Here is a 19,547-nt window from a genome sequence, read left to right on the forward strand (position 1 = left end):
GGATCCAACATTTTTTTACCCTTTATTTTTGCAAGACCCCTGTGAGCATCTCTCAAAGGCTGGTCTGACAGATCTTGAGATATGCTAAAAGAATAGCTCAAATCTAGAAAGCGTTTAGTCCGCTTTCTATTTTTAATAAAATGCACATTTCAACTTAACAGTATTCTACCACTTTTTAATAACCAAACTACATGTAGAAAACAAACTCATATAGGTAACTAATTATTTTCAAGAATAATAAAATTTGAATTTTGAAACCAGTATACTGCCTGGGTGGGGAAAGCACCGACTAGGGTTGAGCCCTAGTTGTTGCATGCACAGGATATCTTAACGACCATAGACTAGTTTTATCATGAAAGAGTTGGTCACAAAAACAGCGGCCCCAGGTTAGATCCTCCATGGGCTGGCTCTGTTCCTGTGACGATTGCAGGCTGACTTGGCAATGACCTCGACCTCGAGCCGAGGTCAAGCCGGACGCCGCCGCCCGACGATCCTCGAAAGGAGAGCACAGGGCTTCGATTTCTGGACGCGAGAAAGCATTCCGATTTGTGCTAGAACGATAAGGCTAAACTTCGATAACAAGATGGCGAAACAGTGCGTGATACAAGAAGAAGATGATCGACACCAAGAAGCTGTAATAAAAGCTAAAGATCTCCCACATCACACATAGCCGCCGTTGGCGCGGATGACCTGGCCGTTGACCCAGTCGGCGGCGTCGGTGCAGAGGAACCCGACCACCGGCGCGATGTCGCCGGGCTCCCCGAGCCTCTCCATCGGGCAAATCTCCACGGCGCGCCGCACCATGTCCTCGCTCTTGCCGTCGAAGAACATGTCCGTGGCCGTGGCCCCCGGCGCGACGCAGTTGGCTGTGACGCGGGTGCCCCTGAGCTCCTTGGCCATCGTCCGCACCAGCGCCTCCACGGCCGCCTTGGACGCCGTGTACGCCGCGTACCGCGGCGGGAGGCTCCCCACCACGGACGACGTCACGGCCACGATCCGCCCGCCGCCGCCGCGTGGGAGGCGGTTGGCCGCCTCCCGGAGGCACAGGAACGCCCCGCGCAGGTTCACGGCGAGCACACGGTCGAAGGCCTCGGTGGTGGTGTCGGCCACGGCGGGGTACGTGTCGTCCATCACCCCGGCGTTGGCCACCAGGATGTGCGCGCCGCCGCCGAACGCCGACTCCGCCGCGTCGAAGAGCGACCGCGCGCCGGCCTCGTCCGAGACGTCCGCCCGCACGGCCACCGCGCGCGGGAGCGACGCCGCCAGCGCGTCCGCCTCGTCGGCGCGCGACGCGTACCCCAGCACCACGCTCGCGCCCAGGGAGGACAGGTGCGTCGCGATGGCGCGGCCGATGCCCCGCGACGCGCCCGTCACGATCGCCACGCGCCCCGCCAGCGGCTGGGCGTTGCCCGCCGGCCGCGCCGAGGCCTCGGCGGCGGCGGCGGCGGCAGCAGCTACGGCGGCGACGTCACCAGTGTCTGCCATTGTACCTAGCAGCTGCTGTGGGTTTCTTGGGCCTCGCACGCGCGGGCGCGTCCAGTGTTAACCACGCGCGTGGCAATGCTGCCACCGCCTAGCGTGCTGCGCCCGCGCCATCCACGTCTCGCCGGGGGCCGGCCGTTCGGCGGTTGCGTCCAGAGCACGACGGGGACCGCGACGTCTCGTGAGCCTCGTGCGGTGCTGTCCAGTTCCTGTCCTGTCCTCAAGTGCGGTGGCATCAAGCTTTCACCTCCGATGGAAGATACCCTTGATCAAAGCGACAACTACATAGGAATTTCGCAGGGAAACACTTTGATATATGTATCATTCCACAATTTGCACCTTGCAACTTTATTTATCGCTGTATTATTGAATAAATAAGCTGGTTTGTGAATATTCATTCTCAGGTTACAGACCAGCAGTGCAAACAGTGCACATCTATCTATAGGTTGTGTAACTAGCCTTGTATTGATCAAGGAACATGTACGGCAGCAGTGGCATGGTCCAACAGTTCAGTAATTTACAGTTGCTTTTATAGCGTCCAGGACCTGCAATAGACTTGGGTTACACATCACATTACAGCTGCATAGCAAAGGGTGGTACTCTAACTGGTAACCGGTCAGGATTCATTCATACCTTGTTCTTGGTGGGCATGTAAAATGGTTCGTAAACGAGAGGAAAAGGAGTGTCAAGGCCACAGACTCTCGCTACAGGCGCTTCTAACTGGAACAGATCAAATTGTCAATGAATGTGATCAGAGGTGCATCACGACGAGGAAACACATTATTTATTTTATATACATGTTCGATAGATAATCCATCCATTCAGTAAGAAAGCTGGAAGGTTTGCTACCCTCTGGAAGCAGCGCTCAGTGATGGATGCAGCAATCTCTGCGCCGAACCCCCCGGTGATTGGAGCCTCATGGCTAACCTGTTACAGAATTTGAATGAGGAATGGTAGCATCTCGTAGAGACATGCATAGCATAGATGAGAATAAGTAAATGTAAATAGACATGTGAGAAGAGCTGCATACGAGGAGCTTTCCGGTCTTCTTGACAGAGGCCTCTATTGTTTCCTTGTCCCATGGTATAAGTGTTTTTAGATCAATGAGCTCACAAGATACCCCATCCTGACATATAGTAGTGTCAGCTGTAGTCTAGGGAAAACTGAGGAACACCACGGAGAGATCGATATCAAATTTACAGAAACAATCAAGAAGCTACGAGGACAATACACATACTGACATACCACTTGCTATTAATTGTCACTATTTTTTTTCCAAAATCACATATATGTCAGGATGGCCAGTTTTAGTCAAAATTTCAGTTTCAGGTTCTTTATTGATCTGAATTAGTACTTAAAAATAAAATCTGTCTTTCTAGATGAGAATGTGCATTCAACTACGTGTTTCATCTGGTGCTATACTCACAGTATCAGTAAATATGTCATAATATTATCAAGTAGTAGTAACCTTTCTTTGCCACTGTTGACTCAAGACAAAACAAAACGGAATATTTTGGTTTTGTTGGACTTCACCACAAATTATAATAAGGCAGGTTTTCCCATATATATCAGATTGGGAACGTTAATGAAATTTTGTCTAAGAATTATGGAAATAACTGACCTTTGCAGCATCTTCACAAGCTTCTTTCAGCACTGCAAGTTGAGCTCCCCAGCCAATAAGTGTTATATCACTTCCTTTCCTAATCACCTAGAGTACAGAAATTGCATAAGTAGTTTGATTTAATGATGACGAATACAATACAATGATGTGATACAAATATACTCACTTCTGCCTCAGATAAGGGCAGCATATAATCCTCCTCAGGAACTTCTTCAACAGCCAAACGATACAACCACTACAGAAAGAGAGGAAAGGTAGTTTTTGTCTCAGAAAAGTACAGCAGGGATTCTGATGAAGCTTTTCTAGAGCTCAGAATGTTTAAAGTTCACCTTTGGCTCAAAAAATACAACTGGATTTGGATCTCGAATGCTAGCCAACAGCAACCCCTTAGCCTCACGTGGACTTCGCGGTATGACAACCTGAAAGGCTTCACTTTCTTAGCGAATATTCTGAGGTGTATGTTTTATGTTTCTCTCAGATAGTAATATTCATTGAACTGTATCAACCAAGTCTTGCTCATACAGTTGAAGACATGTTCAGAAAAATATCAAGGAGGTATGCATTTCAGGAAAATGTCTTTTTTTGGTGGATCCATTCAGGAAAATGTTGATTTCACATTTTCCTGGAAAGGATAATAGTTCATGAAGAGGGATTCTGGTAGGGCCACAAACTTAACCTTGAGTCCAGGAACATGACAGAAGAAAGCCTCTGGTGACTGTGAATGGTAGTGACCACCATGCCCAACAGCACCATAAGGAGTTCGAATTGTTAAGCCTACAAAAGATGCAAATGAAAATTGAAAGTCCAGCATGATTACTTATAATAGTCCGGCTGATTCCTCGTGATAGGCCATTCAAGACACTGAGAAAAGAAATACCTCCACAGTTAAATTCATTTCCACTCCGATATCTGAACTTAGCTGCTTCATTGACAATCTAAAACAAAAAAAAATGTATGAATTAGATTGGCACAAAACATAGATCAAACAAATATATGCACTGAATTCGGCAAGAATATACATTGGAAATAAATAGGCTCAAATAAACAAATTGAAGAAATGAAGCCTTGCAAAAAAAAATCAGCATAAGAAAGATTTGACAATGAAAAAAAGCTCGACAAGGAATTGGAACAGAGAAATAAGACATTTCCTAGGACACAGATAATACCATGTGGCCCAGCAGAGCAAGTATTTTGAATGTACAAGTAACTGGGAGAAGGAAAAAAATATCTTTGGTAAGAATGTAAGATAATTATGGAAGAAATCAGAGACATGCCTGATCAAAGGCTGGAAAGATATAGTCCGCAAACTGGATTTCTGCAATAGCTCGATTACCCTGCACGAAAGAGGTAAAAGATCTTAAGTTTATTTTGGATAGTTTCATTTTTATTCATTTTTATGCTAATACAAATATGTTATAAGTGAATTAATGATTTGTGACAATGTATGCTAAAGCAACAATAAAGTTCGCTCAAGTCTGACTAGAGTGCCATGGCAAACTAGAATGATATCCTATTAGAAAATAATCAGGCTGCACCAGATTATATTCCATAATTAGTATCAAAGTGTTCGTTTGCAACATGCACAAAACCTACCATGGACCATCTTGTATTGAATAAATTAATTTCATCTGTATTTTCTTTGGTTTAAAGGTCCTCTGATCCTATTGTACTACTTTCTTGAGTGTTACATGTTGTGCTTTAAATTTACAAAAAACAATCAATTCAGGAGGGTTCCTCCATACAATTTGCATAAAATCATTACATAAAAGAGTAAAACATCGTAGGTAACTCACCATTGCTGCTAGGCCAATGGCAAATCCAGCAATACCCTGTTGAGCAAAACTGGTCAGGAAAATGAAGGTGTAACATCAAAAGTGATAACTAGGCTAGCTAGATGCAACCCCCATCTCCGAAACCAATCAGAATTCAGTAAAGTATTTCAGAACCAAGAAAATGAAGGTTCAGCCTGATCTGGCTACTGAATTTTGAGATATTGCTGTAAATAAAAGTGGCATAAGCGTCAGCAGACATACTACTAAGTGAAAAGCTGCACCTGCTCACATAACGGCGTATTGAACACTCTGTTCTTGCCAAACCGATCGGCGAGACCTGTGGTGCAGCGAAAGACGCCGCCGAATCCAACGTCCTCTCCGAAGACATAAGCGCTGTCGAAATGGAAACGGAAACCGACCTCAGCTGACTGAACTCCGTGATTTACCACTCCTAGATGAAGTGGATTCCGGAACTGAGGGATTTCACTTTGAAAAGCGAATCGGAACGTCCGGACGTGCCAGGTTCGTTATCTTATCTCAACCGCAGCTCAGCTGAAATTGGACGAACAGAGAAGGGGATCAGCACGCATGCTCACCGGGGGTCGGTGTCGAGGGCGATGTGGAGCGCCTGGTTGACGGCCGTGAACAGGTTCACCGCCTTCCCTCCCTCCTTCCGCTCCGCCACCGCCGCCGGCCCAGCGCTCCCGCTGGACAAGCACCGGCGCCCGACCTCCGCCGCCCAGCTCCCCCTCCTCCTCGCCACCTCCCTCAACGCCTTCGCCGCGGCCATCGGCATCCAAGAAGCGGAATCGGCTGGCTGAGCTGCGCACTGCGCTCCGCTCTCCTAACAGCCGGGAGTGGGAGCGATTCTTGGACAAGCGCACAAGCAGCTCACGCTGCTGCTCTGCTCTGCCTGCCTGTACTTCTCTTCCAGGACCCGCAGCTGAGAGTGACGTGGAGAGATAAGCTCGCGCCCATGCCTGCTCGCTTTCCAAATTCGTATCGCCTTGTTTCCAATCTGCTCCCTCCGTAAAAAAATAAACGTCTTATTTATTTTATAATTTACATAAAAATTTTAAATAAAACGAAACGCGATATCTGAAAGTCAAAAACGTCTGAGACGGAGGTAGTACTACCAGAAAGCAGTAAAGCACCGGTAACACATATTCCTGTTAATTTTATTTATTTGTTAAATTTGTCACGTTTTTCTTCTAATTGTATTTTTTTTCTCTTCTCGCCTAGTCACGTTTGCGTCATGTGGATCATGCTTAGATGCTGTACTTTTCTATGCAAGTATACAGGTTGGATGTGACTTATCTTACGTTGATTATACACATGAAGAAATGGGAGCATGCAAGTACCATCATGAATGAATATCCTAAATAGCTAGTGTCCGTAATTGTCCCCGTAGTGCAGTAAATACTTGCACTTCTTGTTTCCCCTACAATCAATAAATCGGGCATCACGGAGGTGTATACCGAGGCTGTTAGAGTTGCTCTCGTGTAAATCGGTGAGATCTGAAATAGTCTGACGTGTGTAACCGTTCATCAACCATCAGTCAAACTATGGACTTGTTTAGATCAGTTAGGTTATTTTTTATTTGGGACTACAAAATAGCTTAAATTAGTTAGGTGTTGACAAGCTAGTTAGCTAACAATTAGTTAGAGATTTAGCTAAAAAATTAGTTCATCTATTAGTCTTCTAGTTAGATGGACTAGAGCTAAAAATTAGTCGGCTAACAATTAATAACCCTATACATCCAAATAGCCTCTATATGTATATATGTGAATGTGATGTCTACAAATTGTGTCAATAGATTTGCATTTCACATATCATTGGTGGCACTTTCATATCCCAACATGCCCTATACAAGGAAAATGAGGGAGCATTAGGGCATTTCGGACAATATATCCATCAACATATTGTAAATTGTTTTAGTTTTATCTTAAGTCAATTTTTTCTAACTTTTACTAAGTATAACAACTACAATATGAAATAAATGTACTACTTTATGATACAACATATTTTCAAAAAAAAATGTTAATCCTGTTTGATATGTTTGTGCATCTATGAGTTGGGTGATTGGGTCTTCTAGTCTGGTGTTGTTTGTGTGTTGTGTGTTCGCATATGTGAGTTGGGTGATTGGGTCTTCTAGTCTGGTGTTATTTGTGTGTGAATGAGAAGGCCATCGTTTTGGTGTTGTGGGAGTAGAAAATGGGCAGGCCCAAGCGCCCAGCCCACCAAAACACCCACTACATATTGCCAATGTGAAGGCCACGACTCCACGCATTAATTTACACTATATTCTTATTTCTCGGTTTAACCCGCAAAACCGAACTAGAAAACCGAAACCAAACTTATCGATTTTCATTTCTGAAACAAACCGATCGGCCGTTGTTTCTTGACAAGCCGATTTTTTTTCTAGAAACCGAAAAACCGAACCAAATGGCCGGTTCAAATCGAATGCCTGGTCCTAGTCTCGATCATTTTTTTCCAAGTGCTGAAAGATAGAGAGTTGGTATAAGGAGTTGTCAGAAAGAGTTTTTTTTTCAATCCTGACAAAAAAACCAAAATTGAGAGTCGATTTTGGAAACTCTTTATGCTCTTAGCGTGGATCACCTTCAATAAATAAGGTTACATGGGTAATTTCGGTTGACCATTAACTATCCTAAAATTCTAAAACATCAAGTTGAGAGAGTAGTTTATGTAGAAATCACATCAACAAGATAAGTGCTCCTAGAAATTGCAACATAATGCGGTGTTTCTTTCTTCTCGTGGACCCTAATAAGTTTAGCCCATTCATTCACCTTTTCTCGTTCTGTTCGTTTGGGCTTGTTTGGATTATAAGCCATGGCTGAAAGTACTGTTGGCTGGTTTGGTGTGAGAGAAAAATATTGTTCGTTGGCTGATAAGCCATGACTTATAAGCCAAATACGACCAAGCCAATGGGCGCGACGAGGCGAGGCGCCCCGCCGGCGCGGGCGGGCGCAGCTTGGCAAGCACGGCCTGCGCAGGCGGCGGCACGCGGCCGAGGCGAGCGGCGAGGCCACCTTGGTATTCACTTGGATTTCATTGATTGATCATCTCTCTTGCCACAGCGGTATAATCACCTTACTCACTTTTGAATTAGATTGATTCGTACTTGTAGTTTGAGTAGAGTAGCTCTCTTGCTAGTTAGTTGAGTAGCTTGTTTAGTCTCTTGTTAGTTGTTAGCTAGCTCAACTAGAGTAAGATTAGTGACATAGCCTTTTGTGTGTGTCTAGAGATTATAAAGAACTAGAATTATGGTGTAGGTGGCTTGCAACCCTTGTAGATCTAGAGCAAATTTGTATTTTACCATTTAGGTTACTAACCCTTTGCTCTAGTGTATTTGTAGAAAATTTTTATAAGCTATTCACCCCTCTTTAGCTATATAGGACCTTTTCAGCTGCTTCTGTTGCAAGTTCGAGTATCATCCGCGGTTCTCGTTCCTCACGTTAAGGTATGGTATGCCATAGCGGCACAATGCGGGTCGTGGCTGTCAACTTGTCGTCCTAAAAAAACGTGAGTGCATAGTGCATGTCGTGGCCTTTGTTCTGGCACCCGCTATCCCGGGGAAGCGTCGTGGTGCCAGCGCGTGAACAGGGCGGCTGTCCTCGGCCGACGGCCAGCCTTCCTAGTCATGGAGGGGCCTTTGGCCTGGCTGATTCTAAGGAGATTGACTCCCGGTCGTGAGACCCATGCCCGTGTAGGCATGGCCGAACACCTGCTCGTTGAGTCAGGCACAGGTTGGGCGGTCATGAGCCATGTTCTGACGCTGCTCTGTCATGGAGTGGTTCCTTGTCTTCATGATGGGAGCGGTCCAAAGGGTGAGGCTTCACCCCAGGACCCCGTGGTCCGGAGGGTGGTCGATGCATCCCAAGGCCCCGCGGTTCGTTGGGTGGTCGATGCACGCCAAGGCTCTGCGGTCTGTCAGGTGGTCGTCGTCCTTCTTTGTCCTGAGAAGGCGTGCGGTTTGTGCGCGTCCCATCATGGCAGGTGCATTTAATGTGCCATCCACCCATGGTCCTATTCGTACTCGGTTGGTCGAGGCCAGGGGTGGTCGAGGCGGGCCGCGGTTGCTGTGCGGTCGAGGGAGGAGAGTGGTCGAAGCGGGTCGTGGATGCTAAGCTGCGGCCAGCTAGGGCACCCGAAGTGCTTTATTAGCCGCGCCGTGAGGCACCCTGGGTATTTGCCCCTGATAAGCCTAGCAGCCACAAAATGAAGAGTGAAAAACTTGCTGCCAAGGCTAAGTGTTTGAGGATATTTTGGTGTGCAGTTTGAGCACTTTTTGAGCGGCCGATACATGAGCGGGCGACCGTGTGCTATGGAGTTTTCATTTGCATTACTCTCGGGAAACTAAACAGGCATCGATGTGCCAAGTACACAACAACGATTAAATGGATCTCGAAGATCCTCCAGTGCGTGGTTTCTTGACAGAGGGAGGAGTATTCTACGAGCAGTTCCGATGCTTGAAAGTATGCATGGTTTTTACGATGACACATTTGCAAAAATTTATCTTGGCTGGTTTTTTTAAATAAGTAAATGTTAGTCTTTTTCTCTCTCACCCTTATCTTTTCCACCATCCGGTGCTCTCTCTCCTCTCGTGAACTCTACCAACGAAAGCACAGAGACGAGCAGCGGCCGGTACGCGAGCACACGCGGCGCCGGCGGGCGGCGAGTGCGGCAGAGAGCGCGCGAGCGCGCGGCACCAGCGGACGAACGCGGCAGCGAGCAAGCGGCGCTTGGGGGGGGGGGGGGGGGGGGGGGGGGGGGGGGGGGACCCTGACGGCCGTCCCCGGCGCGGCCGTGCTCCCGGCTCCCCTCTGCTCCAGGCGCGGCCAGCATGCGAGCCCCGACGCCGGCAGTCCTGCCCCAGGCGCGGCCGGCACCAATGGCACGGCCTGCCCCGCCCGGCGCCCCTCCCCAGCGTGGCTGTGCTCCCGGCGCGGCCGTGCTCCCGGCAGCGTCCCTCCTCGGCGCGACTGGCTCCCGGTTCTGCTCCATCCCTCCAGGCGCGAGGCAGCGAGGCAGAGGAGCTTATCCATGGAGAAGAAGACAGTAGAGGTCCCACATGTCATTCTCACCTACAATGAATTTGGGTAGTATGGTTTAGGCAGTGTTGTCGGAGAAAACAACGAAATTTGGGTTGTATGAAAATTGGTAGAGAGAAATAGAGGTTGATTTTTAGGTAGTATTTCTCGAGATACTCTTAGTGCTTTCTCAAGAAAATGCAAGAAAAATGTTTAGAAAAGGTAATGAGTGGCATGTTTTGTGATTTGTCAAAAAAAAAGTGGCATGTGTTTGTGAACCTTATGTTCTGGATCTTATGAAGCAAATTCCACCTTTGAAGTTCAAAAGGATCACCCTGCCACAATCTGTTTCATTAATCACCCTGCAAAAAAAAAATTGACTTGATTGACTCCCGCCATCAGCGTGGTCGTAAATGATCGTAAATTTTCAGTCAGAATAATATTTTTCTCTCACATCAAATCAGTCAACAATAATAATCCACGATCGTATACTATCGTTTCAGCCCATACCAACACCGTCCAACTAATCAGAATGTACTGAAACAGATCTGTAGCTTATCGGTAAGCTCGAGGTCATTAATGACACAATTAAGTCTATATAAAATACAGCAAGTTGCCAAGTTGGTGATAACATTTACTCACTCCTATAGTCCTATGTGGAGTAGTAATTTGATTAACAAATAATTAAGGTTGGTGAGTTGCATTTACTCAGCTCACCATGGAGCAAATTCCACATTTGAAGTTCAATTTTGGGTAGTTGTCCTGCACAGTAGTATTACTCCTCGTCGGATTCTGTTAAACTCTTAGGCAAACTTTATTTTCTTTCTTTGTCAACATTCAGAGGTTAACTTAACGCCACTCTGCAATCTTAACGTACTCCCAGATATTTCATTGGCCACTGCGATCCTAACAGAGTAACAGTTAAAACGAATTTGCATGTCCCTCCAGAGACTCAATATAAACACTTTACTTTTTTCTGCTAAGGTGTTAAAACATTTTCCCTCAGACGTGTTTCCAAACCCGTACAGAAAATGTGTTAGATTGTCATGCGATACTGATGAATTGATCTTTTAATTATCCCTGAATCTTTATTTGATCGATATCTGTAGAATACGGCAACAATGAACATTGTAGTTAAGGGCCTAAGCCGTCTCCCAACAAGGTCAAAAGGATCACCCTGCCACGATCCTTTGGAAGTTTTGAAATAGTTTTCATGAACACAATGAAGTATTAGTTTTGTTCACTAGCACAGAAAACTTTTTACTGGCGGTACTTTTCAATTCGTACTGGTGCTGTTTTTACAAACAGCCAAAATGAAAGGCCACTGGAAATCACTAAATCAGAGAACTCGATCGACATCACTTAAGAACTGTCTATGTAAATATTTACACCGGTGGATTTCTTAAGGATGAGATCAATATAAATCGATCTACACTGGCGGTTTTTAAAACAAGTGTAAATGATTTTCTAGACTTTGCAAATTGGGCTAAATATTATAGCAAAAACATTATCAAAAGTCACGAAATACTTTTCTTGAGGATGCACCAGTATAAATTGATGTACATTGGCAATTTTCTTAAAGATGCCGCTAGTGTAAATGATTTCCCATAATTTGTAAACCGGCCAAATGTATAGCAAAAAATATCGCAAGTCACATAAAATATGTGGGCATGCAGTTGCCAGCAATCAAACTCACAACCTTAATAATGTAAACAACAAAATGTTTATAGTTGTAGGTTACGCTACCACCACCGCCACTGCCGCACCTAGGGCCCCTCTCCTTCTTCCTCTCCAGTGCATCTGCCGGGGACAAGAAGGAGAGGTGACCTATCTTTTTCCCGCAGTTTTCATACCTAGTTGCTTAGGTTTTAGTCAACTAAATCTTCCGACGAAATCACATGATTTTCGGCCGGGATCGTGTTTCCTGTGATGACTTCGGCGATTGCCATGACGAGAACACGGTTGCAAGCATCGATTTCATCGGCAGGCGGCCAATTTATGACCTTTATTCGCAAGGGGCGGGGTGTTTTTGGGAGCCCCTACGACGACAACGACACCAGGACATCGATCTCACGGTCGATGATCGCGGAGAGGAAATAAGGTGATAAATTTGTAGCCTATGTCGTACCCGACGATGCAATTGCCGATATTCTTTCAACGACTTAGATGCGTTTTGGACTGGTTCCGAAACGTTGGATCTTAGGGCATGCCCAAAGTTTAGGGGTTGGTCGTTGGATTCGGTATGAGAACTACACTTTGGCTTCGGCGTTCGTGGGAAGCTATTGGGAAGGAAGACGATGGAAGAATCTGGATATATTATTATGTATTTTTTATTTCAGATTTTTTTTATATGTACTCTGGAGATGTACTGTTCCAAGATTTAATAGTCCCCGTTCCTTTAAAAAAACTCCCAACCTCAATACTGTGGAAATGAGCGTTGGGACCGGCCTAATATAACTTTAAAAAATGTAAAAAAAATCCTGAAAAACGTGTCTTCAGTGGCCGTTTGGTAGCCTGAATTAGTTTTGATTCTCTCGAGAATGAAGAGAAATGGCACCAGGGATAGCAGCGACGTTTCAGCCCAAAAACGTTTGTCGCTCTTTGCTTGGCCACCTGAATTGAAAAAAAAAGTAGATGTGTTGGGGACCAATATTAGGGTACCTGAAAAGGAGCAGCTAATCACCGTCAACGTTGATTTATCTGCGCGATCAAGAGCGCGACTACATCGCTTGCCGGGTCACTCCTTGTCCGTCCACCGAGACCATGGGCCCCGCCTCAAGCTGACTCCCGAGAACTGGCTCCGCCTCGCCCGACGTCTAAGGGCAGATTCTGTTTCGCCCGACCCCCGAGGGCCAGCTCCACCTCGTCCGACGTCCGGGGGCTGGCTCCGCCTCGCCCGACGTCTGGGGACTGGTCCCGCCTCGCCCGACGTCCGGGGGCTGGCTCCGCCTCGCACGACGTCTGAGGGCTGGCTCCACCTCGCCTGACGTCCGGGGACTGGCTCCGCCTCGCCCGACGTCCAGGGGCTGGCTCCGCCTCGCTCGACGTCTGCGCGCTGCTCCTTCATAACTACACGCGCAGATAAGGCAGGGCACTCAAGTCAACCGCAATACCGAGGACCATACCCTGCACGCCTACAGGAAGGTACCGTCATGATATGACAAGACGGGCGCTTTAAGCCCTTCCAGGCATGTCCTAGTCCGAACAGTGTTGTAGTCACCGACATTTGTCTTACAGTGTTGTGGGCGCCGCCATTTGCCCTCGGGCGTGGATCCTGACGAAAACATACGACAACCACTACAGTCCAGGAGGAAACTCGCGTCATCTACAGTACAGATGTGCGATCACTGCGTCGCCTGCTCCCCGTAGGGTCACGAATTAGCACCCTGGTCCGTCGCGCCGACCGCCGGAGCGGGATGGGACGTGACCACTTGCTGACAAAGCCAGAACATGGCATCATCAGCGGACAGACGCCCAGCGTGGCCCTATCAGGATCAGCGAACATGCACCCAGCATGGAGCTATCCCTGGCACCGTCTGCCATGTCAGCGGGGCTCGCTCAGAGGAAAAGGAAGACTCGACATCTCGGTAGGACCTTCTTTGTCTCTGGTTTTTCTTCTTTCTTCTATCTGCAATCCCTGCTTCCCCTTGGTCTATAAAAGGGAAGGCAGGACACCCTGCTAAGGGGAGGGATCGATTGAACACACCACGCATCACATCACACATAGCTGAGCAACGACCAAGCTCTCAGCAATCATTCGACCTTTCCGTCAGAGACTTGGGATCTTTCCCTCTCTCGCCCGTTTGTAACCCCTACTACGAACTTTTCAGTACAAATAACACGAGCAACAGCCATGAACTGGACGTAGGAACATTCTGCCCGAACCAGTATAAACCTTGTGTCTTTTTAGCACACCATCCGGGACAGACGCGCAATAACATAAATTTACTTGTTGGTGTTTACTCGAAACATCGACAGTTGGCATGCCAGGTAGGGGACCTTTATGCGTTCCAACATTAACATTAGGCCACGGATGGTTAGCCATGGTATCAGCTGGGTCCCGGGTGCACACGTGCGCTTCAGGGACCTAGAATTCATCATCACGATGGTAGGAGAGCTGGCATTGGCTCACGCCGCCATCCAACCTCTCCCCTCCATCGGCCTCGACTACGGGAGGCTTGAGCGCTAGCTTGGCGTCTCCCTAGGACCCTAGCCATCTAGGGAGGGCCCACGCCGCCTCCCCTTCTCTAACGCCAATGTCATGGCGCAGCTCGTTGGAGGGGAACCCCTCTCTCTGGAACACCTCATACGGAGCGCCCCGACAGTACTTCCGTTCAGTCTCCGCAACACCGCGGCGACCGTTAGCCACCTTGTGGCACAACACATGGTCCCACCTCCCACGAACGACGAATTCATGGGGGTGATCGAACATGTTGCGTAATCTTTCCACGACCTCCTAGCAGAGGAGCCAGAGTCGCCCTCTAGCTCTGACTCCAGCAGGGGAAGCCATCACCCCTCTCATGAATGCTTCGTGATAGGTACCCCAGAGGGGCACGTCAAAAGCGTCCACAAGGGGGAGGCTACCCCAACAAACGACCTCGACGATGAGGCCGAGAGGGAGACAGCGGCCCTACCACACATGCCGGTGGAGCAGCTGAAAGCCTAACACCGAGAGATCAAGGAAGCACGACTCTAGCTCGAGCAGGAATGCACGAAGCTCGATCAGGAGATCGAGCGCCATGGAGATGGTGGGCACGGCCGTGCCATGGCCCGTGACATGAACTGAAGGACCATCACCGACGATGAAGCCCTCCCTCGCTTCGCCCGGGCAAGCCAGAACATGGCCACCATGGCAGCCTTACTCCATGGTCTTCTAGAGGCCGTGATGCCCGAGGATCATCGGGCCTACCATAAGATTCGCACGCTGCTCGAGCGTGCGGTGGCGTAGCAGGCCGAAAGCTCATTGTCTCGGCGACGCGAGCTTGACGCTGGCTAGCGCACGCCCTCGAAGTGTCCCGGTAGGGACGCATCGGTCCACCAAGAACCACAAGGAAGTAGGCAGCACACCGCGATCCCAGTGCATCAGCCTCTTGGCCGTAACCGTGATGCGCGCAACACCCTCGACACCCGCAGACGCACCTACGATGACCTGAGAGAGGGAGCCAGATGCGGCTATCACCCTCGTCGTGGCAAACGCTATGACAGCGGCGAGGATCAAAGCCCGAGCCCTGGCCTGCTGGAGCCTCAGGCCTTCGGCCGACACATCCTCAACGCTGCCTTCCCGCCAAGGTACCGACCACCAACCAATATCATGAAGCACTTTAGGGAAACAAACCCCGGACTATGGCTCAAAGACTATCGGCTTGCCTGCTAAGCCAGTGGTGCAGATAATGACGACTTCATTATCCGCAACCTTCCATTATTCTTGGCCAATTCGGTAAGAACCTGGTTGGAACACCTTTCATCCAACAGAATCTAAAGTTGGGCAGACTTGAAGGAGATCTTCGTGGGAAACTTCTAGGACACATACAAGCACCCTGGAAATCCATGGGACCTCAAGAACTATCGGCATAAGGCCGGAGAAACCCTCTATGGGTACATCCAACGCTTCTCTCAGCAATGCAACGAGCTCCCTAACGTCGCTGACGCCGACATTATAGAAGCTTTCCTGTCCATGACCACTTGCGAGTCTCTGGTTCACAAGCTAGGACATAAGGGCCCATGAACCACCAAGGAACTCCTGGACATCGCCACCAATGAAGCGCACGACGTCGCCCTCCTCTGCTCCGCTAAGTACCAACAGGCGTTGCGATGGTACCACAGCCGGCGAGTGCGGGGCTGAGCCTTCAACGTCGGGGACCTGGTCCTCCACCTCGTACAGAGCAACAAGGACCACCACAAGCTCTCCCCGCTGTGGGAGGGACCATATGTAGTTGCGGAGGTGCTTCATCTAGGCGCCTATAAGCTCAAGAACATCGACGATGAAATCTTCACCAATGCCTGTAACATCAAGCAACTATGTCACTTTTACCCCTAATAAATGCACACTTTTCCTTATCAGTTTTGTTATCAAAACTCCTCAATCCTTCGTGACATCTGACCCTAGCAACGGCAAGGGGTCGGGCCTCACTCGGGGGCTGATATGAGTACATTTATCCTACAAACATTTTCTGTGCCCGCCTCTCTTTTTACATTAGGATTTAGGAGCTAGGTTTATGGGAACAAGCTCTGAGTATAACTAGTCGGACTGTGGGATACCTACACCCCAGCGGCTATGGTGTCTTTGCTCACCAGTGTAATCAGAATTGGCTCACCCGCACTCTGAGCTTTTATGACCTTAACTATGTGAAGGGTCGGAATGCACTAAACCTCTTTTACAAAAAGAGAGAGAAGAGCTAAAAGGTTGTTTACTATAACGAAGAGCTCATCCATTTTGCACAAATTTGACACTTGACTTATCTGTCTAACTAAATTCTTGCATGGGACGTTCTCATCCTCTATTTCCATAGGGAAATCTTGTCTCGATAGGTAACGTGATTTGATTGGATGGCTTGGCCACCAACGAGAAGCGGATAAGGAGCAGACAGGATCACGCTCATATCTAGGGCAGGCTTTCTGAACGCATCACTCTTACCATCGAGGTAAAACTGGTTCCTAGGTCGATTAGACGGCTTAAGACCGTTGTCAAAAGATAATCATCCTCACTTACTTACTTTACATATCAATTTCATTACCGAGCCTCCGACCCCAGCAACGGCAAAGGGTCAGGAATTGCTTGGGGGCTGGCGAGGGTGTATATTTGCTAGACATTCTCTTTGCCTGACCCCTCCTTATGTTTAAAAAACTAGAGGCACGGTGTGTGGATGCAAACTTTGAGTAAGCCTGGTCGGACAGCTAGGACCCTATGCCCTAGTGGCTATGGCATTTTTATCCACTAGCGCGATCAGAGTCCTTGTCTCCGCACTCCAAACCTTAACCTCCACCTTCTTGGGAAGGATTTGGAGGGGCCTACCTATGGAATCTCCATCAAGGAGAGGCTGTCAGGTCACCCAAATTGATCAAATGGCTCGGGCCGCTGTCGAATGACAGATACAGAAGAATGGGAGGCTCATGCAGGTTACACCAGTTCTGTCATGAACGTTGGACTCGAACCCCCGGACGGACATATCCGGTAAGAACTCCTAGGACCCGTCACTCGTGCCATCGAGGTAACATTACCGACCCCCGCTATTTCTATATATAATCATTCATACACTTATATCATACATCCAAGCATCGCATATGCGATTGCTGCGTCACAACGCTTTGCGTCGCATCATGAAGCGGTAGTCGTCTCATTTGATATGAGCGGCAACTAACCGAGGTTCAAAGGCCGGCCCACGAAGGGCTCGAGGCCGCCTCATGTCAAACAGAGCCAGGGGAGAAAAACCGAGATGAGCCCCAGTGGCCTTGCCCGACCCCGCTTAGAAGCGAACAGGGACATCTCGACCTTTCTCATTCAATTCTAACCTCGAGCCAAGCCCATAGAATCTCCATCGAGGAGAGGCCAATGGGCCACCTGAGCCTATCGAACGGCTTGGGCATCTACCGGGAGGCAGGTTAAGAAGTAGTGGAATGCCACATGAGGGCTCTGCTGACCCCGTCAGTGGATGATGGACCTAGATTCCACTCGAACATGCCCGTTAGCGAGCTCACTGAGCATGACACTTAGGCCATCGAGGCAAGTGTCGTTAGCTCAGCCCCTCCGGTCGCAGAAATCAAGGACGGGGTGACACATGAAACATGGCCGACCCCTATCAAACCCAAGGGGCTTGGGGGCTCGAGCTGCCCAACCCTAGATCAAGAGACCGAGGTTCGAAGGCCGGCTCGCGAAGGGCCTGAGGCTACCTCGCATCGAACAAAACCTAGGGGGGAAATGCAGATGAGCCTCAGTGGCCCGTGCCCATCCCACTTAGAAGCGAACAAGGTCATCTCAACCTTCTTGTTCGATCCTAGCCTCTAGCCGTGCCCATAGAATCCCCATTGAGGGGGAATCTATTGGAAGGCGGGTTAAGAAGCAACAGAATGCCACACGAGGGCTTTGCTGACCCCGTCATAAGCAATGGAACCGGATTTCGCTCGAACATGCCCGTTAGCGAGCTCACCGAGCACGTCACTCGAGCCACCAAGGCAAGTAATAGTAACTCAACCCCTCCAGTTGCGGAAACCATGGATGGGGTGACAGTCACAAAAACATGCCAACCCTTGACCGAACCCCCGCCATGCGTGGGGGCTCGAGGGAGGTCGGACTTGCAAGGAGACCTAACACACGGTCGCAGAATGATAGCTAAGATCCTAGGGAGACGGTACGTGCGAATACAAGAGATGCATTCTCCTAAGTTTCACTATCCTCCTCTCGATTTTCAGTGACATCTGATCCCAGCAATGGCAAGGGGTTGGATCTCACTTGGGGGCTGATAAAGGTATAAGTATACCTTTTCTGAAACAGTCGCTGCGTCAGACCTCTTCTTCACGCTAAGCCTAGTGGCAAGGTTTGTGGAAACGAATAATTGATCATGTCTGGTTGGACTATAAATCACCTATGCCTCGGTGGCTACGGTGTCTTTGCTCACCAGCATGATCGAAGTTCTCCCCTTACACCTTGGGCCCTATGGTCTTAACGAATGGAAGGGTTGGAATACGTGAGCCTTCTCTTTTCGCATACAAAAAGGGAAGGAAACAAATTCAATCAAACAAAACAAAATAACCAAGTTATGAATTTATTCTTATGATACATAAGGATCAGCAATTGTCCACAGTGTATAATGATGTTCATTCAAATTCACCCAACCTAATTGACTAACTAGCCCCTCAGGGGGAGAACTATGTCTTCAACTCTGTCCGCCAGGCCCCGCGTAAGTGGAGCCACCGCCGTCTCTATCTCATCCAGCTCAGAGGCTTCATAGCCAGGCGCGAAGCCAAGGCTCATTGTCTCCAAGTCAATACTTTCCACGTAGTGAGAGTGGGCGATGGTGAAGGCTTGGGTGATCTTGGAGTGAAGAGCTTCCCTCTCGAGCTTGCACACTCGCACCATGATATCTACAGCACGGGCCGCAAGCGAGCTGGTCCTGATGAGGACATGACACCCATGCATATGTCCATGTTTGGTGCATGGCATGGAGGGGTAGGAGGCTAGCAAGGGTGTCCAAGTCAAGAAGGAGGTCTGAGGCTAATTCGATTCGAGTCCTGAGGTGGAGGCCCAAAGCAACTCAAGTTCGAGTCTGTCTCGGGTTCTAGGACCAGTCTGCCTTAAACTGGTCACCTAGGACGCATCCGGACTCCGTTTTCGACGATCCACATATGGATGGAAAGCTAATTTGATAAGGAAGCCAATCCAAGTGGTTTCATGTCAAAAGACCTTCGAAATCAATAGGAATCGTTGAAACAAGTCAGCGTCTAGAATTTGCCAGGGTGCTGCGACACCGTCTTTTGGTCCGTTGGACCGTGTATCGTGTTTGGGCCCATTAAGGGGCGCGTCCAGGGGGGTGACGCCCAAGACTCTATAAATAGCAGCCGTCGCTCTCCTTAGGGTTTGGGTTTTGTTTAGTTCTTGATTTCCTCGTGAAACAGACGTCGTTTTGC

The 19,547-nt window shown here is 48.6% G+C and overlaps 1 protein-coding gene and 1 pseudogene across 2 annotated transcripts; both read right to left on the minus strand.

The window, feature by feature from the left end:
- Nucleotides 1-560: 560 nt before the first annotated feature.
- On the minus strand, nt 561-1,732 carry LOC136541482 (NADPH-dependent aldehyde reductase-like protein, chloroplastic; annotated as a pseudogene).
- A 74-nt stretch (nt 1,733-1,806) lies between these two features.
- LOC136541481 (2-oxoisovalerate dehydrogenase subunit beta 1, mitochondrial-like) lies at nt 1,807-5,848 on the minus strand. 2 transcript variants are annotated; one of them, XM_066533390.1, is made up of 13 exons: nt 5,472-5,836; nt 5,157-5,268; nt 4,897-4,932; nt 4,378-4,437; nt 3,981-4,038; nt 3,780-3,877; nt 3,433-3,522; nt 3,270-3,338; nt 3,104-3,190; nt 2,513-2,608; nt 2,332-2,409; nt 2,116-2,202; nt 1,807-2,027 (listed from the first exon to the last, which is right to left on the minus strand). In XM_066533390.1, the coding sequence occupies exons 1-13, from the start codon at nt 5,669-5,671 to the stop codon at nt 1,992-1,994; spliced, it is 1,107 nt and encodes a 368-aa protein (XP_066389487.1). In that variant the 5' UTR covers nt 5,672-5,836; the 3' UTR covers nt 1,807-1,991. The 2 variants fall into 2 exon arrangements, with proteins under 2 accessions (XP_066389487.1, XP_066389488.1); XM_066533391.1 differs by lacking the exon at nt 4,897-4,932 and having other exon boundaries at nt 5,472-5,848.
- Nucleotides 5,849-19,547: the final 13,699 nt, after the last annotated feature.

This window comes from Miscanthus floridulus, chromosome 3 (genome assembly GCF_019320115.1).
Source record: "Miscanthus floridulus cultivar M001 chromosome 3, ASM1932011v1, whole genome shotgun sequence".
NCBI lineage: Eukaryota > Viridiplantae > Streptophyta > Magnoliopsida > Poales > Poaceae > Miscanthus > Miscanthus floridulus.

What these genes read in the sequence shown, in the direction of transcription:
- LOC136541481 (XM_066533390.1), bottom strand. Translation starts at nt 5,671, where the DNA reads ATGCCGATGGCCGCGGCGAAGGCGTTGAGGGAGGTGGCGAGGAGGAGG. An exon ending in TTGTATTTTTTGAGCCAAAG is followed by an intron (nt 3,339 to 3,432) that starts GTGAACTTTAAA and finishes CTCTTTCTGTAG; the next exon opens with TGGTTGTATCGTTTGGCTGT. An exon ending in CTTGTGAAGATGCTGCAAAG is followed by an intron (nt 2,609 to 3,103) that starts GTCAGTTATTTC and finishes ACTATATGTCAG; the next exon opens with GATGGGGTATCTTGTGAGCT.